The 27232-nt window shown below is 45.3% G+C and overlaps 2 protein-coding genes across 4 annotated transcripts in view; both read right to left on the reverse strand.

The window, feature by feature from the left end:
• osbpl9 (oxysterol binding protein-like 9) overlaps nt 1-2595 on the reverse strand; it is a 28932-nt gene extending 26337 nt beyond the window's left edge. For both annotated transcript variants that reach the window (XM_079157873.1, XM_079157872.1), the window contains exons 1-2: nt 2482-2595; nt 647-697 (exon numbers count right to left, since the gene is read on the reverse strand). In XM_079157873.1, coding sequence (XP_079013999.1) covers nt 647-697; nt 2482-2592 — 162 coding nt within the window. In that variant the 5' untranslated portion in view covers nt 2593-2595. The remainder of the gene's footprint in view (nt 1-646; nt 698-2481) is intronic.
• A 3565-nt stretch (nt 2596-6160) lies between these two features.
• Nucleotides 6161-27005, reverse strand: abl2 (c-abl oncogene 2, non-receptor tyrosine kinase; the record flags this gene model as incomplete). 2 transcript variants are annotated; one of them, XM_079157865.1, is made up of 11 exons in its annotated part: nt 6161-9174; nt 10935-11117; nt 11458-11547; nt 11839-11991; nt 12083-12267; nt 12435-12612; nt 12787-12871; nt 13075-13347; nt 13478-13773; nt 15867-16031; nt 26789-27005. In XM_079157865.1, 11 exons carry the CDS (start codon nt 27003-27005, stop codon nt 7349-7351), a joined length of 3651 nt encoding a protein of 1216 aa, XP_079013991.1. In that variant the 3' UTR covers nt 6161-7348. The 2 variants fall into 2 exon arrangements, with proteins under 2 accessions (XP_079013991.1, XP_079013992.1); XM_079157866.1 differs by lacking the exon at nt 26789-27005 and adding an exon at nt 16291-16456.
• Nucleotides 27006-27232: the final 227 nt, after the last annotated feature.

Raw genomic sequence — 27232 nt, forward strand, 5'->3', positions numbered from 1 at the left:
AAACGTGTTCAGGGTGCTCGGCAAAGCCCTTTGTTCCAAAACAAGTGCTTATAAGTTGTCAAATTAAGTCAATATATGTAATACTAGCCTTTAGGTCTGGCCCTCTCGTGGCTTCTCTTTTAGGACATGTACAGCTCATTCTCTCAGCACTGACGGTAGGCTCAGTGTTCTGACTTCACCCTCTCTCCTTGTAAGTGGCAACACAGGTAATGTAGCGGGGCAGCTGCTGCCATCTAGTGGGCATCACTGAATACTGAAAATACATTGGAAGGGCAACTGCCTCTTCTGGCAGAGCTAAAAGAAAGTGGAGCGATGGAGCGGTGGAGCGGTGGACTTGGCTGAAACTATTGACAACTGTTGAACAAGGCTAAGAAATTGGGCAATTCACACATCTGATCAAAAATGCACAAGGCTGTGTAGAGTGTGCCGGCCTTCAGAGAGATTTCACTGACAAAGCAAACAAAAGCAATAATGGGATTTGGTTACTCCACCCTGGACAACAATGCCGTGAACATGTGGAAACACTTACAAACATCTGGTAAAGCAGGGCAGCAACAACTCGGCCAAGCAAACAGAGCATGCACAGAGTTGATCAGAAAACAACAGTCTGCGAGGTAAAGGACGGCCTTGATCCTCAGAACCTTACCCTGAGTCGCACACAGCCTCTTCTGGATCCCCGCATCATCTTGTCCTTTGACTGGAAAGCAACAACAGAACAAATCAGGGATCGATACAGTCAGTATGCAGAGCTCTGGTTCACTGTACATGAAGGACATAGGTCAGGTTGTCCTGTGTGCCATAAGGCTGTTTTTAAATGTTTTTAAAATAATCTAGAATATGGTTTGAGCATATTTCTAATAAACTGCACTGTAGGTACATTACATATCCTAGTTCAAACACTCGACTACATTTAATGAAATGATCTCTGTCTCAAGCTTTTGACACACAAACCAATATTTTACCATTTCTGGCAGAATATTTTAAGTGGGCACGGAAGCCGTGCCCTGTATTACAGTTTAAAAGTAGAGAAACTATACTAACAATACACTATACTACAAACTAATTGCGAGCAGCAGATACAAAACAACTTGTAATACTTTGTAATATGTGGACATGCCAATTAAGTACTTTTCACATGGGTTTTTCTGCTCTAGAAACACCTTTTTTGGCAGTGTCACTGGTTGAAAACAACACATTCCTTGATGTTTGGTCCATAGCTCCTTATTCTTTTCTGTATATGGCCCACAATCAAAAACGTGTCATGACGTTATTAATACCTAACAGCATTTTGATCCCCCTATAGTCTCAAGAGTCTCTGCTATTAATAAGAGAGTTGAGAGAGAGAGAGAAGACTCTTCTCTTGGCTCTGGGTTTGAATGGAGCTGAGTTTTCATAAATCATATTACAAAACAATGCTCAAGATAATTTTAATAAAAATCATACACTGAAACAACGAGAAAAGGCAGCGAATCCTCACATTTGAGAAGCTGAAAGCAGCAAATGTGATGCCTGCAGATGTTCTGTCAATCAACTTATTGTTTCCACTGTACGGGATGTCTACTAGACTCTAGCTCTGCTTTGACTTGATGGTCTACACTCATCAAGATTCAGGGCTTCTTCTCCAGACTACAGTCTGACTCTGGACTTGTTCACTCCTCTGTATCAGTGGGAAGTTGCTCTGAAACGTGCAATAACTGCAGGTTTATTCTCACATCTAAAACAGCAAGCATATCTCGACCACAGTGATGACTTTAATGATACTATGTCAACAAACCCATGTTAGTCAGGGCTCAGGATTTCCTTTAACACGACGATAGAGTAACTGAAAACTAGACTATTTAACATGTAAATAATGTCAACCTGCTGAGAGGAGTGGGCAGCTCTTAGTTGTCAACTTCCTTTTTCCCCCCACAAACACATCCCCTGGCAGTTTCCTGTCTGCTTTACTGTCGACGTTACTAATCAGAGTACAATGATGAATTGACGTGGAATTGACAAAGAATCGAACTAGCAACCAGTTTGCTCCCGCTGTGTCTTGTTAGCCAGCCAGCTAACGAGCCAACGAGTGTAGGGACTCTTATTTAACTACCAGAGACAAATGTATTCTCGTTGACAAACACAAACATGTCTCTCTTTCTCTATCACCTAACGCTGATAACTATTCACAATAATGTTTCGCCTAGTCGGTGTATTTCAGCTGTTAGCTATGCTAGCTAGCTACAGTAGCGGAAGTGTATTGGGGGAAAAAAAATAATACTGTCATTTGATTGGTCAGTGGGTCTTTGAGGAGCGTTGCCATTGGCTAACGTTCGGATCCGTCGTCAAAGAGACCGCCTTTTTTCGGAGCCAGCTGATACTCCCAACTCCTGACAAACACAAGGCCCTTAACCCACTTGGGTTTGACAACCAGAGACAACTTCTACAATCTAACCCTCTCGGGCGGACCGGTTCAGCGTCTACGGACCGTGGAAACGAACGTACCGTGTAGTATGACAGTAAACCGGCATTGTAGTCCAACACGAACCAGCGGTACTGCCACCCTTTCATGACGTTAGTCCACTTGCTGAGCGGCCCCTCCATGATGGACGCCATCTTTACAATAGTGTAGGATCGGGGAGGAGTCGGGTAAGGTGTGGGCAGGACGTTACAGGCAGGATGATGCTGATGAAGATGATGCTGCTGATGAAGAGGATGAAGATGATGCGCCGCATGCCAGGGGTGCTCGAGTTACCCCATACATTTATTAAACAATAGAAGAAGTATGCTTTAATTGAGTAAAATAAGGAAAAGCCAGCTAAAATACAAATTTTCTACTAAAACTCTTGCATTCCTGCAAATCCAATTAACCTAAAAAATGAACTAATCATATACATATACATTCCAAAATGGATGATATATATCAGGAATAAAGAAGGACGTTGGTGGATTGCCTTTCTCATTGACCTTCCTTTTACTGTCTGCTTTGACAATCATGGAAAATGTAAATTATGAAATGTTGTATAAAGCCTCACCGCTCTTTATCCATAGTATAGAATCTGTTATCTGGATATTGTGAATGTCGTAATATCTGGCCATGATGTTGCTGTTCTGTATTACTGTTTTTGACCCCCAAAAAAACCTAATAAATACATTTTTAGTCTGTAAAAGTGCAAATGTATCAGTAACACAATGTACATGAAGTATCAAAACTAAAAGATTTAGTCAGTGTTTTATTATTGGATTATCAAACATTTTGAGCATTACTTCAATCTTGTAGTTGGCCGAGGTGGAGCTAGTTTATCTGCATATACTGTTGTGTAAATTATAATAATTAATCATATTTTATTAACTGCTTCTTCTCTGGAGTCTTTGCGCTTTCTCCACTTGCAGGGTTCCATCGTGGTCGTGCCTCCCGCCTGACACCCACTGCTACTATTATTATTAATAAACTAATTTATATTACTGATTAATGCTTTTATCATTATTATTATATTATATCCACTGCTTCTGTTACTATTAGTAGTCGTCATTTTTCCTTCATTATTCTGCTTACTTCTCTCATTGTATGAATCATTTATATGCATTGAATGTGTTGTAGCTCTATTGTTCATTCTGTACACATGACATTTATTGCACTTCTGTCCATTATGGGAGAGGGATTCCTCCTCTGGTTCCCCTCCCCATTAAAGGTTATATTTTGTAAAGCCCTCTGAGGCCAATTTGTGATTTTGGGATATATAAAATAAATTGAATTGAATAGGAGAGTAGTACTCAAGCGAAGAACAAGTACCTCAAAATTGTACTTCAGTACAGTAAATGGACTAGATGTAGCAACAGTCAACTTTCCCTCCCACTGTAATTCTGTAATTTTAAAACAGCTGCTGCATATCTTAAATTATTTATCCATTTGATTATGCCTCTGCTCATATTACATCCCACAGTTCTCCTGCTTTAACATTCACAGTCTGCAGTTTTCTTACATTGACCGCTGCCTGCAGCTTAGCATCGAGGCTAACGTGTCTGTGCTTTTGAGCCACCAACATTCATTTTAATTGTTTTAAAGAAAAATGATTGAAATGCTTGGTGGCAGATGAACATACCAAAAAAAACGAAACAGTATTCATCAATATCTTTATTATTTACAATAGGCTTAACACTGATGAGCAAAACTTCACAGTAATATAACGTGAGCTTTAAATAAAAAAAACAAAAACACAAAATATATATTTTGTACAATAAAAAAGTTAATGTTAACATCTCTTGCCACTTTTATCCCTGTTTAAATTCACATATTCCTTTACTGTGTGTGTTGGTTTGCATTGCACTCGTACAACTGAAGAAGTGGCCTTTGGTATAATGATGAGTACACACGATCTCCAGAGCTCTTCTCCACTACTGAGACAGGAGAGAAGAAATAACAGATATACCGGATGAATGCAGGCAGCATAAATAAAGACAACGGAGAACACCGATATTGAGAATAAGCAGAAATTTGTGGTCCGCTCAAATATTGAACAGCGTCTGTCCAGATATCAGATTTGAGGAAAAAAACATTGGTACCAAATCAATTTACTGACTCTGTAAATAGTGTTTACAAATCTACATCTTTTATTTCTTTAAAAACAGTCCAGACTGGAAACCTGTTGATTCTGGGAGGTTACATTTTTTCTTGATAAGGCTTTTTTTTGGGGGGGGGGGGGGGGACCTGCTCCACAGAGATGCACTACACACATCAACGGAAAACTCTAAAGAGACATCTCTCAACAACACCTTTGATGTGATCAGATCATGAGACAACACAGCAGCTTGGGTTTAGTGCAGCAGACTCATGTGTCATTTGTTAGAGTATCTAAATACATAATCTTCAAAAGACAAAGTGCACCTTTTGGCTTCAAGTTTGCATCTGACCATTAACCTCCAAATGACAGAAATGCATGCTGTCGCGATATCTTTATCACAATCTCATGGCAAAGGAAAGAAAAACACATTTGAATGATGTTTTAATGATGGACTTTAACATTGCCAAACCTTTGAATTCTCTCAGTGATAGTGTACTGTACATAAATCATTTGTTCACAAAAAAGGCACCAAGAATCATGAAAGAAAAGATGGCATTTTTTCCGTCCATGTTATTTGAAACTCACAGTGAATAGACACGAGTCATCAGTTTGTCTCAAAAGGATCCTGTTTGGCAAGAAAATGGGACATAAATATTGACACACAACAACATGAAATGATGTAAAAACGCATCACAACACAAGTGGACAAAACATTTACTTGGCAAATCCATCAAGTGTCATTTAACAGGCATTTTGAAAGTGTTCTGGACCTGCAGTGTTTACAGATTTTGTAGTATTCATATGCAACATGTGTCAACGAACCAATGTGTCTGAGGCCTTATCCAGTGTACGATATGACGTGAGCCAAAGCAAGTTGCGTGTGCGCGCTGTACACAGTTTTGTTTGTGCTCAAAAAAACAGAGCAGCCGTTCCTGGACTTATTATTTAGCGTGACCAAAATGAAAAGTATGGGCCAATAAAAAAAAAAAAAAAAAGTATAATAAATAATTTAAAAAAAAATTAAAAAGGTTGAAGAGTCATGCAGATGAACATTCGACCGGGTTCAGAACAGAAGAAAAATACATTCATGAAGCAGATATTCAGATCAGGGTGGATGAGCCGACGTCTCGCAATACATCTCTTCAGTCAAAAACATCGCTCTTAATGCTGGAACTACACATACATCTTTTGTTTCCTGGATATGAAATAAATCAAATATTTACATAACTTTTCTCTCAAAATAGGTCTGTGCTTTTAATAAAAGAAAAAAAAAATCAGGAATAATTTAAAATTCAAGTTCAGACATAGACATTCTAAAAAGCATTTTTTTTTTTTTTCTTTGAACCAAATAAATGTACAAATCACTCATGTGCTGAAGACATACTGCAGTTTTTTTTTTTCGTTTTTTCGTTGAGAGATCAGTACTGTGTGTGATTCGTGTGAAGTCGGTCTCTGCATTCCGCAGTGTTCACACATGGAAGAATTTGAGGCACTGAGGACACGACAAGGCCCCAGGGAATCCAGCACTGTCCGTACTCAGAAGGACACTTTTAGAAATACTGTCCCAATTCACCTGCTCATGCGCTACCCTCTGCTCCCCCCCCCCCCCCTTTATGCTCCATCATACAAAGAAGAAATGCAGTGTGCAAGGATAACTGGACATAAATATTGAAATGCTTTAGGAGACTGGGGATTCCCCCCCCCATTTATGTGGCACTGTGTTACGGTGTGAACATGAGTCACGACACTGAAGCGAAGGCAAATGCCGTGCATTTGACAAAACAGCCCACATTCTTTAGTGTGTTTTGGAATCGAATAAATCTTTCCTAGATTTAAAATCTTTTTAGATTTGATAAGCCTGTATTTGGTAATACTGAAAACGCACACGCAACGTTTCATCTGAGCATATTTACACGCTTGTCCGATGCACACGAGCTTCAATGCTGCAAGTGATCCCTTCAGTCTCTTTTTTTCTTCTCAACGGTCGCCTTGTGTGGACTCGTGGGAATGTCTGCGTTGACTATTCTCAAAAGATTATTCTCAGAAACAAGGCTTTAGTCCGATATTATTAACATGAGCACTTTTGGAGAGATTTGATATTTTATCACATTTTCTCATGAGAATAAGCACACAGAATAAAACTGCAAATTGAGACCTCAAAACCTTGAATCATATTGAATCCTGATGTTGTTTCCAATCCTTTAGAACATAATGGCTTTAAAAACAATGGCTTATGATCACTTAGTTCCCCAGACACTGAGCAAAACACTCGAATACTGCGAAACACAATACATCCAACTGATGATTCACTCATTTGTGAAACACTGTTCGGGCTTTGTCAGTGAAAACAGTCGTCTAGTATTCTCAGTAAGGCTGAGCACAGCCACCATCACTCTCGCTCGGTATGTGACAGACTGACAGACGAGCAGAGTGAGCGTCCACTTTGCCTTCACACAGCCGACGCACTCGACATTCATTTCGCGAAGAGGCCTCTTTATCGCGGCCAGGTGGAGGCGAGGGGCTAGAAATTGTCATGGTGCGACTTAAACCACGTTAAGTTTGGTAAAAACGTTATTGAATACTTGCAGGTCAGCAAAACTAGTGTCCACACTGGCATTTTATGAAACGGTTGTTTGTAAACAGTAAAAAGAATACATTTTGTAGTGATTTCTCTGAGGTACTTAAAGAGATTCATCTCATTTCGTCCCCCAAAAAGCTGTCAAAAGAACCAGAACATAAAAAGGAATATTAGCAGTCTGTTGGGTAGTTGTTGGGGGGGGGGGGGGTGACGGTTGGTGTTGTCACAGTGGCTACCTCTGTACTACGTCACTAATCTCTTTAATACAGCTGTGCAGGTTGTCCTGTACAGTGGTGGGCCCCCCGCCGCTCAGCACCCCACCTCCGGAGGACGAGGCCCTCAGTTCCTGCAGGCTGAGCTCCAGCTTCCCCACCGCCTCGCGGAAGGCAAATTTGTTCCTCATCTGAGGGATGCAGTCCACGTAACCTGAGCAGTAGTCTAGCAGCTGGTGACCGGCGTCCAGCACCTGGCTGCTGGAGGGGCTCTCGGAGCTGGCGTGGAGTGCGCTGCTCAGGCACTCGGCGCACTCCAGCAGGGCCACGCGACTAACTCGCTCCAGGGGCACCCTCTCCGCCTGCTGCCTGGTTCGCCGCAGTGCCACTTTGGAAGCGGCGGATGACGCCGTGCGCGGAGAGGAGGCCGTGGTGGCGGCCCCGTTGGCCATTTTGGTGGGAGTCGTGTTGATGGTGGCGGGGCAGGACGGAGAAAAGGAGGAGGATGCGGGAGGCACTTGTGGCGGCGGCACCGACGGCCTGCCCGTCGTCGCTCCACCCGACATTCGCCCCGACCTGTGACCTTTCAATGTGTCTCCGTTTACTTCCACCGGTGCTCCTCCTGCCTGCTCCTCCCCGTCGCCGCTGTACGAGTGTTGCAGGCTGCGCAGGGTGGGAGGGGGAGGAGGAGCACACTTGGGTTTGACGAGTCGCGGCCTGTCCCGGTCTGCTTGGTGCTCAGACAGCAGTTTGAAGCGGTTCCCCTGAGAGTCCAGTCCGACCAGGTGCACGTCAGCTGGGCTGTGCTTCAGCGTGGGGGAGATCAGGACCGGAACTTTGTGGTTGTGAGTTGGCGCACCTGCTGCGGCCGACGAAGCCGTCGAACTAGAAGTCTTAGAGGGAGATGACCAACTCTGCTGCCTGTCCAGTCCTCCCCCGCCCTCCTCTCTGCCCTCTTTGACCCGAGACAGACTGTCCGATTCCCCCACCTCCCCCCCAACCCCCGGCGCCCTCACCCCTACGGCGGCGCCTCGGGGTAATAGCTTGGCTTTGGGCCTTTCCCTGATCTGTGCAGTCCCCTCGTCCATCCTCCGCAGCAGAGTTTCCGAGGGCTGTGCGGCCCCGTTCTCTGGCTGGGAGGTAGTGGAGGCAGTCCTCTCTAGAGGGGGTTTAGCACTGCGGTTCCTGGGTAAAGTCAGAGCCATGCGCTCCAGGTCTGGCAGCCCAGATGACATTGAGGAGGTAGAATTGGACCTGGGAAAGGGTTTAGGCCCTCCTGCTATACTCCCACCCTCTTCTGAAGAGGTGGTCTTTCCTGTCCGTAGCCCCAGGGTCCTTTTGATGAGTCGAGGGGTAAAAAACCCAGCCAGCCCACTCCAACTGCTGCCGCTGGTCACCTGTGAAGCAAGCCCCCCACCAGAGGGTTTCTGTCCAAAAGCAGCCCCGCAGCAGCGTGACTGAGGCTGGGCGGGTTCTCCGTGGGAGTGAGAGGGAGAGAAGCCACTAAGACTGTCCGAATGGGGTTGGGGAGGAGCGCTGAAGTCGGCGGTGGGCTCGTATTTCTTGTGAGGCTGCGTTTCCATCTCCCGGAAAGAGCTGCTCCTCTTGGGCGGCGTCGGGAGGTTCTGTTGGAGCTGAGACGACGGCGAGGAGGAAGAGGAGGAGGAGGATTTCTTCTTTATGAAGGAGCTAAAGAAGCCAGTCTTGCGGTCTCGCGTAAACGTGCCCATGTCCTGCGTGTCCTCTAAAAGGCTGCCGGGAGATTTATCTCTCGGCTGCTGTTTTCTGGGCAGAGCCGGGGAGCTGCCCGATCGGCCGTCCCCTCCTAACAAGGTGGAGGCCCAGCCTGGAAAGAAGGACAGAGGGCTGGATTAAAACAATGCAACAAAGCTGGGCTGAACTCAGCATAAACCCACATCTTTGTGAAAGGGTTACTTAATACCTCGCGATACACAAGGAAATAAACAACACTGCACTGAATCCCTTTAGTCTCTCAATATGCTTGCCGATAGATTAATGTCACTCAATGCATCAGGCAGCGGTGTGCTGTTGTGATAAAAAAAAAATGGACTATCCTCTCCCTCCCGCTCTCTCTCTAAAAGCTTTTCTTTCCTCCTCTGGGACTCATGAGTCAGGAAAAAGCATTTCAGGAAATGCTTGAGGGATGGAAAGTTCTCAGGCCATGCCAGTCATGCACATGCAAACACTAATTCAATGATTTAACAAGCTGCTCTTGTAAAAGATGGGTTGACGAACACACTTCGAGAACTTGATAACACATACAGAAACTGCCCAACCCGTTACGAGGGCTGCTGTGTAACTTTGGTCAAAGAGGAGAAACACACGTTCACACTTCTGCTGGCCTTTAAATCACGACAGCACGGGGCTCAATCTTCACTGACCAGACTGTGAATTAGGACGCGTGGAGGAGAAAACCTAAATCTAACTCATTCTAACTACAACAGTCACAAACAGTTCACTCAGCATTTCTTACTTGGCATGGTTCTCTCTTCATTGATAGCATTTGCATGGAAATATAAAATGCATACAAACAAGGATTATTAGTACAACACATTAGACATGAACACGAGGTCAAAACTGTGTCTTTGTGGTTTCATTAATATCAAACATACACGTGGTGATGTTTTATGTTTTATGAGTCATGCTTTGCGCTAAATGACACTGTAAAATGCTCTGCATTATCACAGTAACGATTTATGACTTAATGAAAGCTACTGTTCACTTTATTGGTGAATACTTGTTCACTCATGTATTCATGGACCAAAACATACAAGCTGAACAAAACGGTAGCAGCAGATGAGAAAAGGCAAACCAAGACAAACACAGGGACAGACGGTCTTCTTCACACATCGAGTAAAAAAACACAAATGAAACATTTTATTTTCAATATAAAACAAATAAATTAATAAATAAATAAAAATAGACAAGACAAACAACAGACAATATGGAAATTTAATCTTAGGGTTAGCAAATATGATTAATACATACATGACGTGTCTAACTATTGATTGGGATGTGGGCATAACAGTAATGCAACAAATAGGACAAGACAGATAATGAGCAAGACCTTCATTCCATCAAAAATAACAAAAACAGATTCCATAGATCGCTCAATATATGCGTTTGTGTGGTTGACTTGAAGTGACCCCATGAATCACATGATAGAGGAGCTGTGCAAATTTATATTTTATCATTTCTATTATTGCATCTTTAACATCTTTTAATTGGTGTCGGATGACACGGACATGAGCACTTTAGTTTCACGGCTGAATAAACAGAACCTTGAACATTAGAAATCAAATACTTCTGGGTGCTGAAACAGTTGTAACTCTAGGCCAGTGTATGTCTACGTCAGGCTGTGTTTGCAGATCTGCCTTGAGACAGCGCTGGACGATCGACCGGATGTGAGACAGATGCCGGGCACCAGTGGTCAGTCGGGGAGGAAAATGACGGCCCTTCTTTTCAGGCGGCGGGCTCGGCGGCGCTGCAGTGTACTCTGTGAATCGGCGTTCTCTGGCATACCTGCAGAATCATAGTGTGGTGCATCTGACTGGTTGGAAGAAAGGTAGGCATGTCTGGCTGTACCTGAGTGACCGTGCGTGCCGGGGTCGGATCGTCCGTCCAGTCCACCCTCAATGTTTTCCTTGTTTTCTGTGTGCTTGTGGAGTGTGCGAGATTTGGAAGGCAACAGGGGCATGTCGTGACTGAACGGGTGCAGTGGTCCGCAGTGACCAGCGGAGGCCGTCTTACAGAGCTCCTCTGCTACCTCTGCAATGTCCAAAGAAAAAGATTCAAACTATTAGAAGGCATTTATTTACATGACGATGTTTTCAGTTATAAACGCTTTCTAATTTTTACCCTATTTTATACATTATGCTGCTCCAATGACACCGTTTAATTAAGTTTCATCTTATATAAGATTTTCTAGCTGTCTCTCAAGGCAGAGAAGTCGAACAGGCAGCTCTGCTGAGCCAAGTAAACGTCAGCTTTCTGAATGAGAAGGAGAGTTTGCCTGTTCAGCTCAATCAGAGCCGGGGTTTTAGAAGCTTTATGAATGCAGGTTTTCGAGCTACACAAAAGACTGAGGATAAGCTACATGTTACTCTACCTTCAGAGATGCTGGAGTCATGGAACATTGTTTCAAAGGCTTGGTGGATCTCTGCAAACGAAGGCCGATCTAATGGGCTCCACTGCCAGCCTGGTAGAGAGAGACAGACACAAAGGCATGTTATTAAAAGACAACATATAAGACTTAAAACAATCTGGGCTCTCACAGATCCTGTAGTTCCAGACTATTGTCTGTTTTCTTTTGTCTTATAAAAGGATTTTGAGTTTTAAGACAGTCTGGAAGGGGATGCAGCAAACATCTCGGAAAGATTAAAGCCCAAACAAACTTTTTCACAGCTGTCGACCTCTATCCATGTCTTCCCACTTTAGTGCCACCACGTGGTGAATAATTAAAAAGGCAGGTATGACAGCTCCTACTCACATGCTCTCATGAGTTCATAGACTTTGGGCGGGCATCCCTCGGGCTGCTCCATGCGGTAACCTTTCTCCAGGAGGTCGTAGACCTGAGACAGATCGATTCCAGGGTACGGAGACATGCCGTAGGTGGCAATTTCCCACAGCAGCACCCCGAATGCTGTAAGGAAGCGGATCACACATTAGCACATGGAAAAATGAGCTACAAGAGAGGAACACTTAATATGTATGTATGCTCATGTATTGCTCACCCCAGACATCGGACTTGATTGAGAAGGTGTTGTATGCGAGGCTCTCCGGCGCGGTCCATTTGATGGGGAACTTGGCCCCAGCGTGGGCGGTGTAAGTGTCGCCAGTCATCAACCTGCTCAGGCCAAAGTCTGCAACCTTCACAACGTGATTCTCCCCGACCAGGCAGTTCCTCGCTGCGAGATCCCTGAGGGAGGGATAGTGAGGCAAGGAGAAGAGAGGGAGAGAAAGAGAGAGAAATTAGATTACTCTGACAAATGAGGCGAGGCATGAATATATATATATATATATATATACACACACACACACACACACACACACACACACACACACGCGTCTATAGTATCCCCTCACCGGTGTATAAAGTTCTTCTTCTCCAGGTATTCCATGGCAGAGGAGATCTGTGTGGCCATGTAGAGCAGCACCACAGCGTTCACCTCCTCCTTGTCACAATCTCTCAAGTAGTCCAGTAGGTTGCCGTGTGGCATGTACTCTGTTACGATGTAGAACGGAGGCTCCAACGTACACACACCTGAGGGAGAGGCAGCAGTTACGATACAGATGCCAACAACCACTCAAGAGTGAACGTGTCTGCCACAGCCAGCTCATAAGTAATCCAGAATGTATTGAGATAAATACAGTATGAAAAGTGGTTTTGGTTTTGTAGAGGCACAGTAACATAGAATCAGTGCTCATAATTACTGACCTAGTAGCTGAACGAGGTTTGGGTGTTTAACCTCCTTCATAACTGCTGCTTCTTTCAGAAATTCTTCAACTTCCATGGTATCCTCCTGTCATGGAAAAAAAAAAAAGAAGCAAAAAGAAAAGAGGAATCAGTGGGTTGGAAAGACACGGCATCTGGGAACAAGTAACACGCAGCATGTGTACGACCAAAGTCTGCCTGCAGGTGGCGATCTATAACCACTTTCACAAACCAGCTTCCCACAATGAAGCTCAGTGACATTCAAATGATGATAGGGGAGGGGCTTCTTACCTTGAGTGTCTTGACAGCCACCGTGAGGTTGTACTTCTTCCACACTCCCACGTACACCTCTCCATACTGGCCTCCTCCCAGCTTGTGCTTCATGGTGATATCCGTGCGCTCCATCTCCCACTTGTCGTGGATGGGCGACACGCCGTACACTGTGGGCTTGTTACATTTGGGAGCTGGGTAGTGCAGGGTGGTGACCAGGCCATCGGCTACAGTGGAGTGATGGTGGACCAGCTCGGCCAGGGTGGCAAAACGACTCTCAGACGTCACATACACCTGAGAGAGGGGGGGGGAAGGAGGAGGAGAGGACAAAGGGAAAGGATGAGAGAAGAGGGACAGAGTTAATAAATGCTGTCAAAGTCCGAACGCTATCTACATCTGAAGAGTATCATAAATATAACTCTACCTTTCCATCAGAGGATGTGTTGATCCGGTAGTGGTAGACTCTCCCCTCATAGCGGAGCGAAATCGACAGCTGTCCGGGGCTGCTCTCGCTTTCCCGGACCAGGAAACTGCCGTTGATGAGGGACGAGAGCAGGTACTCGGCGGCGCTGCGCGACACGGGCCCGTGGTACCAGCTGTGCTTCTCCAGACTGTTGACCGGCGTGATGTAGTTGGAGGGCACCCAGCCCTGGCCGTTCTTAGAGCGCACTTCACTCCACTCTCCATTCTGGTTGTAGCCCAGCACGCGCAGCTTCTCACCTGGACACGGGAGGGGCAACTTGTAAGACTTGATCTCATGGGGACAGTATCAGTGGCAGCGTGGACTCGTGGTTAACACGTTATATAGAAATCTCTAATCATGAGTTTAAAGAAAAGGTTTCTTATGTTTTATAATTAAATATCTGAAGCTGATGACAGGATTTCACTCATGGTTCTCTCAAATTCTTTAGAGAGAGACAACAAAGAAGTGAATTTCTTATCAGGCCCCAGGGTTGGTAAATAACAGGTCGCACACAGGAGAGAGGAGTCATGTATTCGACATTCCTCTCATTATAACTACATCAAAAGCTATGGAACAATGATAGGGTTGGGTGAACTGCATATCTGTCATCGAGGGCTAGGCAACACCAGGCATGTAGTGACTTGGTCTGTTGTCTTTATCTCCGACATCAGTGCTGAAGACGTGGGTGAGCAGAGCGGCTGATGTGCTGGAGACAGGAGGGGGGGGGGGGGGGGGGGGCCTTCAGTGTAACAAGCAAGGAAGTCCAGGTCGGGTAACAAATGAATGCATTAAAAAGGCTCATCAGACGACAAAATGATGAAACTAGAATGAAACTCACAACTCTGGAAAGTTATCACGGCGGCTACTATTTGATCCGTCATCAGGCAAACATCCAAATGAAAAATTGATCCGGCATTTCACACAGGGCTGGAGTGGATCTGAATGCAGCAAGCATGACTCAGTCGCATGCCTTTACACAACAGTAAGTCGAGTCAGTCAGTCAACCATGACCCCACTAACGTGTAACCACTGACTAGAGCAGCAAGTGAAACACTATGCTAGCTACCCACAGGACTACTTTAAACAGAGATGGTTATCCACATCCAGCCCACCAATCCATCAGTCTCCTCTGCGTCTGTAAGTTCTGTGGGAGTGGAAACACTGACTGCCTCCTTGCCTCACACACTGGGAGCCATGTCTGCCTGAAGCTGGGCCCCAGTCTGGCCTAGCCTGGTTCAAAGTGGCACAGAAAAGAGACAGAGATTCGCCCCAGACGAGGGCTTGTTAAGTCTCTTCTCTGATCAGCCCCTGCCTGCTGTGCTCACCCACCGGTCATTATTACAGTTGAACATATTCCATGTTAACATTAACATATGGAAACACACACACTATTAGAGGCATGCTGGGGTGTTTCCGTGGGACGGGGCAAAGAGCCGGACCGATAGGAATAGTGCAGCGGAGCCCGGGAGTGCACATGTGCTCGCCTGTGGGCAGGAATCTCAGATTCACTCCATGAGTCAGGGTCTAAACATCATTTCCATCCCAGGCAGCTGCCGTGGAAGTCTGAAAAATGACGGATAATCAACACTCCGCCACGTTTAAATGCTTTAGATCGGTTGGGGACATGAGCCTTGCTGTCCCGAGCCGGGCTGTCTCTAACATGATGAGGATATTTTCAGCTCATTACTCTGGGGAGAGACGGTCGACCGGTTAACTGCTGGCTTGAAGTAAAGATTTCCATAACAATTTCTCGTTACATGCTCTAATATCAGAGCATGTAACGAGAACATTTTATGTATTTTTTCAACCTCTGGATTAGTGGATGATAAAGTAAACATTTGGCTCACAGGTGGGGTAAAAGAAGTGAAGTGTGAAAGAGGGCTGTGAGGGATTTGGGCGGTTGACAAAGAAAGCTTTAGGTCGGGGGTCAGATACGGGCTGATGTCACGACAGGGTGCAGTTATAGTGACGGTTGGGTGAGCTCTACTGACGACACACAACATTCCTCTGCCGAAACTACACTTTTACTCATCAAACATCCTTTCAGCTAGGAGTTGCTGAGCTGCCAATCACAGGCATTGCCTCCAGGGTTTAACCAATGACTCTTTCCTACATGCCAGCGTTGCTTAGGAAGGCACGTCACGTAGCCTCAACCTTCAGTGATGATGCATGGAAAAGTATGCACAGGACGACAAGTTTTTCAAGTTTGCGCACGTAACATCACGAAACCTCTTTTTTTTTTTTTGGTCGTTAGGCAGTTAGTAGGCAAATAACATCAACATAAACAGTTGTTTCAATCCATTTACAGTGAATCAGAGATGAGAAATGAGAGTACGACGCTCTTGTTTACCTTTGGTGATGCTGAGCGTGTTGTCTCCGCTGGCGACAAAGTCATAAAGTGCAACGAAGAGGTTGGGGTCGCTCTCGGCCGCCCCCAGCAGGTTCTCCTTGGAGCTCCAGCGCACCGCCTCCGTCAGCGCTGCGGAGTCCAGGCCGAACGGCCGGTGGAGAGCTTCTGGAGGAAAGAGAAGGAGCAACGGTCAGACTGGGAATACAACATCATTTACACAGGTGAACGACAATGGAGGAAAAAAAATGTTCCCACAATCATACAGAAACCCATAACAATACGTTGTTTTGTGTCTAATAATCACAAGCCGTCCTTTTCCAACACTATCTTGAGGCAAAATGTACATGCTTAACAGGGCAGCTGAGGCAAGATGTCCTCTAACCACATGATACAGATTCAAGTGTCCATGTCACTGATTGTCTACCTGTCTGTCCAGTCTGTTGCCCCTGCCTGAACCCTGTGTGGCGATGGCGGCCGCTCAGAGCCGTCCACTCGTCCTCAAAACTGCTGCTTGCCTGCAGGCACCTCAAAAGCATCACTTTAATCAATCCACTCTCTGAAGAGCCCGGTTATCGACGGCTACACACAGAAGCCCGTTGTGTCCAGCTCGAGACAGGTGAGATCTGAGGTGGGAGTGTTTTTTGAATTGTTGTATTTACAGAGAGCAAGGAGGGAGGAGCTACGACATAGTGGTCGGAAAGAATCTCCCTCTGCACAAAATGCAGTGATTACCATAGCTACATAACACACCCACACACACAGACACACCGTGAAGAACAAGGACATGCGTGGCTAACACGTACTAAACGCAACAGCTGCTGCCAAAGTCACTGCATGTCTGGACAGCTGCTGAGCAAGTGGGAGATAAGGGTGGCGGATCACAGGGACGGAGAACGGAGAACTATTTCTTCAATACAAGCAACTTGAAAATGGAAAAAGCTATTACTATGACACGTTTTTTTTCTTGCCTTAAAAGAAGGTGAAAGCAATGGCGTTAACATAGTGATTCAACTTTATTTATTTTGATTAATTTAGCCAGAGCCTTGCAATAAATCCTACATTCATAAACGTTTAAATGTTTCATTCTGTAGTTTGTGGTATAACTGTATAGGATTGCATTATAAAGGAGGCGCGTTTACATTCTGAGCAAAATATAAAAAAACAAGTGGGCAACACACACTGCCACAAATGCCAAGACCATAAACAGAGTTGATCTGGCTGCATTCTTTTTAAAATATATGACTTATTGTACACATAAAGCCCGAAATAAAAGGTGGTTCGGCAGTGAACTACATCAGCACAGACTGGCCATTATTTCTGTCTAATGGTGTAATCTTCTACACTTGATTTTTATTATAGTCAAAACGCAACTAAATGGTTAAAGTCTAAGATCCAGAAAATAATCACCAGGCTATGATTTGAGGAACAGAAAGAGACAACATAAACCACTCATGAGGACAGCTACAAGTTCATCTTCCTGTTTTCAACATCTGCTGTCGCTAAAAGCTGCTACAGGCAAAAGTTTAACAAGGAAACTATATGATTCATAACAATTCCTTACTTACAATTAACTTTCTAATGGAACTGTAATGCAGCCTTTAAGAACAGAAAAAAAGACGACATTTAAAGTTACTGTGAGGAACTTTTAGTTCAACAGACCATCAGCGAGACGATTGGCTATTTCTACATAGTTATTCATAATGCTCGTCATTGGTGCACAGGTTCAAATTGAAATAGTGTAAATAGTAAAGAAACATAGAATTGAAGATGTCATCGGTATCCCGATTCAGCTATTGAGTCTGTATTGGCCTGATGTCGGTATCGTTGCATCCCTGGTAGATGTATGTTGTTGGTCTAGTAACAGAACAGCCCACCAAACTAACAAATGCAATGCAACCAAGCTAAAAGGAAGCTGGTGTAAAATCACAATCGTGATGAACAAGAGCACAAAAATAGCTGCCTGTGAAAAATGTCAGCTAACGTGTGAACAATCAGAGTGAAATCTGAGTGTTATTGCTCTAATCTTGCAAAGTTGGCAGAACATCGTCAAGAAATTAAGCATTTTCCATTGTTGGTCTACACCATGTGGCAGGCACATGCCATGCATGCGGAGAGAGTTCTGTTCAATGTCTTTCTCCTACGCCGTTTACAGTTTAGCTCAATATTATCTAGTTTTACCACATCTACGCACAACGCTCGCCCACCTTTGTTCTGGACCAGCATGCACTGCAGCGCGGCACTGGCCGTGACCTGGCTCAGCCACAGCTCCCAGTACATCGTCGGTCCTAGTATCCCGAAGAGACACTACGGCTTTCTCGCTCCGCTGACTCCCAACAGTTGTTTCAAAGCTCCGCCGTGTCTATGTAGACTGGAAAGCACAAGTGTACATTCTCCTGGAGCACGAGCTACTTCCTCCACATGCCGGAGTACAAATGCTGTACGCGGAGCAACCGGAGAGAGACGGGAGACCCCCCAGACAAAGTATTTACCCACGCTGTCCTTGAGTCAAACCACCTAAACTTCTGTTACAGCAGTGACTAGCAGCCTCCTGCTGGGAACTCCCTACTAGCTTTGATGTGGCCGGGGGGAGCCAGGATTTCCAAGGTCCATCTGGGGAACACAGACAACCATGACTGATGTTCTCTGCGGTTCAAGAGATGGCGAAACGTGGCAGAGAGAGGGAACAAGAAAAGTGTGTGGTAAAAGGGAGGAGGGAGGCACGTATATACAGAGGGCTGGATGTATAGTATGGAGGAAAGTTGAGTTGAATGTGACATGCGTGTGTGCGTGTGTGCGTGTGTGCGCGTGTGTGTGTGTGTGTGTGTGTGTGTATGAGCATTGTGGGAGTGTGTGAGGCCTGGACCAGTGCTGTGGCCAACAGCAGATGGCTGGTCCTATTCCCCTGGGGACACACTTTTCTTCTGTGTGTGTGTGTGTGTGTGTGTGTGTGTGTGTGTGTGTGTGTGTGTGTGTGTGTGTGTGTGTGTGTGTGTGTGTGTGTGTGTGTGTGTGTGTGTGTGTGTGTGTGTGTGTGTGCATGACTACAACTGCTGTAGTCAGGCCGAGCCAACTGTCAGTGCTGCTCCTCTTACATAGCTACATATCACATCGACTATTCTCGGGAATGTTTTTAATGAAATAGTAATATCACGCTATACACGTTTGTCAAAGGTCTTGATTTGAGGAATCTCTATTCCCAGAGACACACCAAGACTCAAAGAGACACTCAATCACCGACTAGTCAAGCACTCCGAGGTGCAAATCGAATAACCCAATTACATCAAATTGTTTTCCTAGCATTATCCAGTTTCATTAAGTTGATCATGTTCCTTAAAAATCGCTTTTAAATCCTTCCTACGCCAGACAAAAAGCATGATGCTGCTCCACTTGGCCGAGCTCAGAACCTCGTGTGCTGGATCGTTTGATTGAGGGAGCAGTTGGTCTGCGTGGGGTATGTCGTGTGCCCGTCCGGGTGCCTCAGCGTGTGTGTGTGTGCGCTGTGAAGTGTAGCACATGTGCGCTCTGAAGAAACGGCGGCTTTGTGTTGAGCGAAGCAGAAAGGGTATTTGCAAGTCTGAGGGGCACGACAAGCTTGCACCCCCTAAGACAGCTGGGACAGAGGTGACCCTGGTCCTAAAGCACACGCGCACGCACGCACGCACACACGCACACGCACACACACACGCACACACTATCTCCTTGCTGCTTCCCCTGCAGCTGTTTGTATGAGAGCTCGTGCCTCCATGTGTCTTTAAAGCATTCCCTTCACCAACCAACCGCCTTGTGCCAAAGTATTAAACAACACAATAACATCACTTACACACCCTGATCAAAAACAATAGGAGGTCGTGGCCAAAGCCCACGACCAGCGAGGTAAAAGGTGTATTTTTAGACGCTGGAGAACAAAACATAGCAGCATGACATCCAGAAATAACTCTGCAGAGCACATAGTGAGGGTGGTGCGGAGATAGATGGCTCGCTGCCCACAGGAAGACCTCACAAAAACCCTCAGACAATGCCGCGGATGAGACCCACGCACACAAGACATTACATCAGCCTGGGAGGACAGGCCCGATCAGATCCAGTGGCAGACTCCGAGACAGAAAAGGTGAGGAATAAGGGAGAGTCAAAGATATCTACAAAACAATGGCGGGCTGGAGAACAGAATATTTGGGGGTTTTGGACTATTGGTTGACATGTCGAGACATTTAAAGACGTCAACTAGTGCTCAAGGCTATTGTGATGGGCTTTTCTCTTCATTTTCAGATGTTTTGTAGAACAAAACAACACTAACCGATTGATCAAGAAAATAATCGCCAATGAAATATTACAAGTAATCATTAGTCGCAGCCGTATATGGTATTTAACCAGGAAATAAATATGTCACTAACAGGATTTATGAGCAATCCATCAACAGTTTGAGGAGCGGAGAGTCAGTCGACTGGACAAAGGACAATAGCTTAAATGCCACATCGCAAGAGTGTGTGTGGAGTCCCTTGTTTATGAGGACTTGAAGTTTATTGTGTAAAAAGACCACACTTCAGTCTGAAACATCCGATCGGCTCATCAGCGGGGGAACTACGGTATACACTATGTACTTGTATGCACTTGCCTTGTGCCTTCAGTTCACACATGTCCAGATTCAGATGTCTTCTCCTCAATCAGACCACCCCGCACCCCCCTCGCCTTTTACACATCCTGGTGTTGCAAACCTCTCTGAGTAATTATACAAGTACGCACAGGCCGGCCGCTACCGGGAAACGCCTGTCAATGCTCTCCGTTCAGCTCTGCTCTACACGGCCACCAGGTCGGCTGACTGCATGGGAATACATCAATTAGGGAGCGGAGGAGCACCAGTCTGGACCTGGAGAATGGAGACTGATGGAGGCCTAACCCACAGCTCGCCCTGCCCCTCTCAGGGCTTGTTATGGGTTAATAATGGGCTCTAAGTGCTTCCCTTTAGGTGTGCTAAGCTAAGTGCTCCTTTATGTGACAGCAGAGAGACTGGAGGGCATAGGATGACTTCAAAGACTCCTTGCCAAAACTAGACTGGTCTGCTTCACATACAGGGGAAATATACAGTTTGACACGCTAAAGCAAATTCTATATACCAATAGACTAATTATATTTAGAGTCCTTGCAATGTACAATTAAAAAACAACAAATAATACATGCTTTTGGATTGTTATTATTTATATTTTAGCCTCGTGCTTTTCTGTCCAGCAGACGCCATAAATACACACAAAAGCGCAGACACGGCCGTAGATTTCCTCACTGCAGATCTGCCTGGTCTTGTCCAATGCATTGTGCAATAGTATGTGTGGACCGTATAAAATGTCTGGCTGAGGTGTGCGTGTGTGTGTTTATGCTCTCAAACGTCCCGGTAAAGAGGTGCGTTCACCGCAGCAGATCTCTCTCTAAAGCCTTAGAAATCACACTCTGTGTGCTTTCCTTCCATCTTTGCTGTGAGGGTTTACAGAAGCACCCAAGGACTAATCTCGATGTCTGAACAGCTAATCTGTTTAACCATGCTGGGGTGTAGGTTTAAGCTGCTTAACAATGACTCAGTTAAAAAGAACTGGCCAGAGTCAAAGGGGAAGTTATACTCTTAGATAGGTGAGGTACCGATGCCTGCCAAAAACAGCCCAGTGGAGCCTCCACATTCAATAATGCGTAATGATAACAAATAACATGACAGTGCATTCATTATGAAGAACCTACGTGCATTAGTCGGGATACTTGAGGACAGCAGCGCCACGGGGCACACTGAGGAATCCTGACTGACTTGTCAGTAGGAGTGTGAGATAATATACTTTTCAGTACCCTCGTGTTTGTGGGATACCTGTTATCAATTAGCAAAAACACCCTCCATTTTTAATGAGTCTTGGCAAATATTGGTTCAGACTGTATAAAAAAAAGTGGTGCTGTGATGTTGGATGGTCCAGAGACTGATAAATGGCCAATGCAGAGCCCACTGTTCTTTTTTTAACTCTGATTTCAGTCTGTTCTTTTTGACAGTTTTCCTAAAATGTGCTGTACATCGCCTTGCTTACAGTATTGTAACATATTGAACTGTAACACAGCCTTATGTGGTCAGTAGTCTGTGTTGGATAATCCTCAGTAAGGGCTGCACCGCATTATAACTTTACTTACAAACGAGGATGGAGAGAAAAAGTATGTACGTGTGTGTGTGTGTGTATTTGCATGTGTGGGTGTTTACAGTGTGTGCAAGTGTGCATTTCTAGCCAAGTCTCCAGCCTGCAACCCAGAAGATAAGCAGCAGTGATAATGGCAGCAAAAGAGACGAGGACTGATCCTGGAAGTGAATCAATGCTTAACAGACTTGGCACCGGGACCCCCTTTCCTACCCCACATCTCATTTTTTTTTTTTCCCCCCGCAGCTTATAACTGCGATTTATCCAGGAGCCACTACAACAATTTGGCTAGAGCTCCTGATAAGTTTAAAACATTTGGTGTTTTTAAGATGACAGACGCGAGGGGTGGTTTCACCATCTGCAAAAGCCAAATCACTCACTGTTCTGATTAACCCTCACTCTTTAAATGAGATGAGCTGCAGAGAGCCGAGGCCAAGGAACACAAACTGGGACTGTGGTTGTGGGGACTGCAGGAGGTTGACTGGTAGCAGATGCAAAGGCTCAAGGCTACAACTGGGAGTTTGGGCACAGACGCATGCAGTCACAAAAACAACTCAGCTCTGTTAAACTTTTTAGAATCTTCAGTAAATATCTCTTCAATTTCTTAAAAGAGAATCATATAAATCTCTGAATTGTGAGGTAACATTATGGCACATTCTGTTGCGAAGCATTAAAAATGAAAAGGGCATTTTACTGTTTTTAATACGATAACTCTTCTTAGACAGATTTGGGACTAGAGATGTAGACGGGCAGCGCTGGTCAACTGAAGGGCTAACGGCAGAGGCTCAGACCGGGGGTGGGGGTGGGGGTGGGGGGGTCCAGAGAGGCTTGGGATGAGGACGGAGGCACTGAGAAACATTAATTATTTAACAAACAGCCATTACAGAGCGCACGACGGTACGCAGTCTTCCGACATAAACCATGTCCGATTGTGTTAAAATGATCTGCACAGAAACACTATTCTTCAAACACATATTCCCATTTCTGAGACAACCAGTCACTCGGATCACTTTTGCCCTAATTTCTAGGCAGTGTTACCTAGAGAAGGTGTGGCCATGGCTCCTCCTAGTGGTTGTTAGCAGTCACTAGGACTGACTAACTAGTTTGCTTTCTAAGCAACAAATCATTTTACTCCAGGATATTATCTTTTAAAGTCTATTAAAATCTCACCTACAGCTGCTGAAGCGTTTGAAACTCGACTGTCCCATGATATCACAGTGGCTGCTGTGTGACGTTTCCCGGCTGTTGGGGGGGGTTCTAGCACACGGAGTACACAGAAAAGTGGATTTGTCTCTAATCTAATTTCACCCGTGATGCAAATCAGCTTATGTCCTTGGATCCTGGATCCAGGCTTTTCTCTCCTCCTCCGGGCAGCTTCAACAGCGCTGCTCTTTAGGTACAGCCGGCTCTGCACTCCCTATCAGCACAACTGCCAAAAAAATATAAAATACTCCAGTCCGCTCATCTGCCCCAATTTCTATGATCTGTTCAGAGTAAAAATAGATCAGCCTATCGCTTTGTGGATTTATAGAAAGAAACGTCAGAAGTGCCGGTTCTTCACACAGTCAATACATCCATCACTCCAACCCATTCAGAGTTCTTACAAGCAACATGTAGGCTTCATTAAAGAAAGACAAAATAGAAGACACGTGAAAGTGAAATACGATAAGGAAATTGATTGTAGTGCTGCCTTAATGAGGCTAATCTTTCCGCAGACTTGCCCAACTGTGTCAGTTCAAAGGACTCTCCTCACTGCAGTGTGTGCATCAGATAAACCCACTGCAGAGATGGCGATCTCTGAACTCATGACAACGCCAAAGGGGTGGAACCATCAATATGTTGCATCCTCCGATTCACCAATACTGCACTTTGACCGATGCTCACAGCGGTGGCTCCCTTTAAGTCGGCACAGAGTCAGTCTTCTCCTCGTTTCCCTCAGTATTTTCTAGCTGGATTGTCTGTCTAGTGGGGTAAACGTTGTCTTGGATGCTCAATTAGAACTGCTGCACACCTGAGCAGACGACAGGAGCTGACTCGCCTCGTCTATAGCGGAGAAAGAGAAAGACAGCCCAAAGCTGGGAACTACAGACGTTGAGAAATGTCACTACCGCTGAGGAGAGAGCCGTGAAGGGAAAGTGGCCACTTGGCCGGCCATATTAACAGCCAATTTACACCAACGGCCTTCAACCTCGTGTTTATCTGCCCCTAAAATGACTCAGTGGTTTAGAGCACAGCGATAGAAACTCTATAGGAAGCATGTGCACGTGACACCCACTGGAAAGACAGGCAGCAACACACAGGCATGAGTTCAACAGACAAAAATGCATTCCTCATAGACTGGCACCTTTCAATTACATCCCAAGAAGGCATCATTTAGCTTCTGAAGTATGCTCCTCCGTTATAAAGTGTTTAAAGCTGGATTAATAAAACCACTTCAAACATCACTCGTATCTATCAAGGGAAAGACTCTTGAAGCCATTCCTCGTATGGAAACACTACTAGATATTAAAATTACACTAACACTGAATTAGATCTGTTGTGAAACCAACACTTCGTCCGACTGGTTGACTCACAAATGTACGGTCTGTTTTTGTACTTCCTTTTGCTGCTGTGGCACTTCAACTTCCCTGCATGGGATCAATAAAGCTCAACTCATCTCAACTTCCTCTTGAGAAGACCTGGTCACATGGTGCCATTGTCAAAGCGACAGAAATCAAATCTGGCCATCTCATCAATTCCATCACAGCTATTGCTCAACAGATCTGTCAATAGACAAAAGAAATGGTTGATTCTGTTCAGAGACTTATCCCAGAAATTACTGTGAATGAAAATAAAGTCAAAGAGCTGCTTGCTTGCGTGTGTATTTTGTCACACAATACTACACATTATATAAAAATAACACTTGTTTTGTGGCCTCTAGTGATACGCAACTGAAACATCAATTTGGGTTTTAGCCCTAATCAACACCGACATTCTATCAACCAAAATAGCCTCCTTTACAGAACAAGTCCAAATTTCACCCACCAAGATGTGCATCATTATCACATAAATAGACGAGCAGAAGAAAAAAAAAGGCACTTTGATAGTCGGTGGAAGACAGAGCTCACAGTCCCAAGCTTCCTTGCTAAAGAGTCTTTGTTCTATTATTGTGTGCTTTGAAGAGCAGCAGTCTCTCTGCAGAGTGGCTGTGCAACTGCATCCTGGCTGCTATAAAAAGGCCGCTCCTGCCCCGACATCGGAGAGAACAGACCAGTGCCGAGTCTGCTGCACTTAGTAGGTCTGTCTGTACATGTACTTCAAGCGGAGGAAGGTTACGTTTGAGATGTGCAACCAGGGGATTTGAATACGTGTTCCATTCCCAAAAGCTTGCACCTTCGATGTGTCCTTACTCGCTGCAATGGCGTGAGGACGTTGGGTCTGGGACATCAGCGGAAAGGAAAGTTATGCCAGTAGTTTTGCCTCTATGCAGCACACGGCACGTGTGAAGTGACCATCCAACGGAGGACACAGAGTGAGAAACAAAGCCAACTGCAGGTAGACGGACATGAAACATCCCAAAATGTTTACGCTTAAGAGTGTACAATCAAAAGGATGTCACAAACACACACACACAGAGAGAAGTCAAGCTTAACAGTGTGCAGGTGCTTTTTTTTTGATTGACATGTAAAACATTACCGTATGAAAAGCCCTAAAATGCATTACTATGATGATATCGTCACCGTTACTTATAAGCACAGATCGGCCACTAAGAGACCCTGCCTAAGGGGAGACGGCTGGGAGGACGGAGGCAGATCATCGAGTGGAGTCACTGCTGGGCTCTTTCTCTTGGTCTCAGATCTGCACTGTTCTCATGACTAACAGAGCAGATAACAACATCAACGCATAGCTACTGCTCTGAGGCAGGAACATGGGTGACTGGAGGTACTGCCACACCTTTTTCTCTTTTCTTGAGTGTCTCTTTACGAACGATTTACAGTACTCATGTAGCTCATAAATGTACTAATCGTGCTAGAGGATAGATGTTGAATATTAAAGTATAACCACACAAGAGTATAGCTTTAAAACGTTTATGATTGCATGAGCCACAACCATGCAATGACAGAAGGTGACTCTGAATAATTAACATGCACATTTCCCACTGGATCAAACTGTGCAGTCAGCTTGCTGAGTGCGTTGTAACAGTAGACGTTAACAGACAGAGGATGTAAGTGAGCATGTGAAAACCACTAGGTATTGTAACGCGAGCTTATGGTAGGCTGCTATTGTGAGTTAATGGGGTGGAATTGCTGCTCAACCTCCCGGAGGCAAGAATCAGTGTTTACCAAAGCAAGTATCAGACAGAGGGGCCTTAGAGAAAACATAACTAACCTCCAGTCACGACCCTTTAGGCTGAGCCAGAGAAGACTCTTCCTCTTTTCGAACACATTGTGTGCCCTTTGGGGAACATCAAGTCACATGCAGCACATAACGTAGCTACATAATGCTCCAACACGCTGCTATATCCGTGTCAAATCTCAGCAAGTTTGTTCTCCATCTTCTGAATAAACGGCCTCCTGTGCATATGCACAGACAGTTGACAAATTAACGTTTGCATAGTAAAATGGATGAGACAAGCTAAGGTTAGTTGGCATGGCTATTTCCGCTAACGCGTCGTTGTCAAACTAGCATAGACTCGGCTAGCAAGCGCTAATCAGCAGCAAACACATATCAAAGTAAACTCTTTCATCGTCACCCACACCTATTTTATAAACGTGGTTCTCTTGTTACCTGAATGCAGTGTGAAGACATTGATCCCCGGGTCGGGCACGTTGACTGCAGCCGTCCTGCCTGGCGGTGTACCGGTGCTACTGCCGGGTTCCCGGGGTCTCTTCCCGGCGCCGCTCCCCCGGTTCCCCTTCCCTTGGTGCGGTTGGGACGCGTGGGGCTGTGGTGGCTGGAGTCCGGTCGATGTGCTCTCACCGACGCGGCCTACCTGCTGCCCCATCCCGGTAGTTTGGTGTAAGGACGTTTGGGACGAAGCGAGCAAACCCCCTGCGCGCACCCCTGGCTCACATTCCCCCAAGCTGGAGCGGCCTGGCCCGAATAGTCTTCCTCAATCCCCTCCTCGCTCTTCTTCACCGAGCTCACGTATTAGCTCGCTTGGCTAGCCTGTTAAGCTAACGTTAGCAGCTATCGGTGAAACCCACCCACTCTACCTTTAAACAATAAAAT

The sequence above is a fragment of the Pholis gunnellus genome (genome assembly GCF_910591455.1).
Source record: "Pholis gunnellus genome assembly, chromosome: 4".
Taxonomy (NCBI): Eukaryota; Metazoa; Chordata; class Actinopteri; order Perciformes; family Pholidae; genus Pholis; species Pholis gunnellus.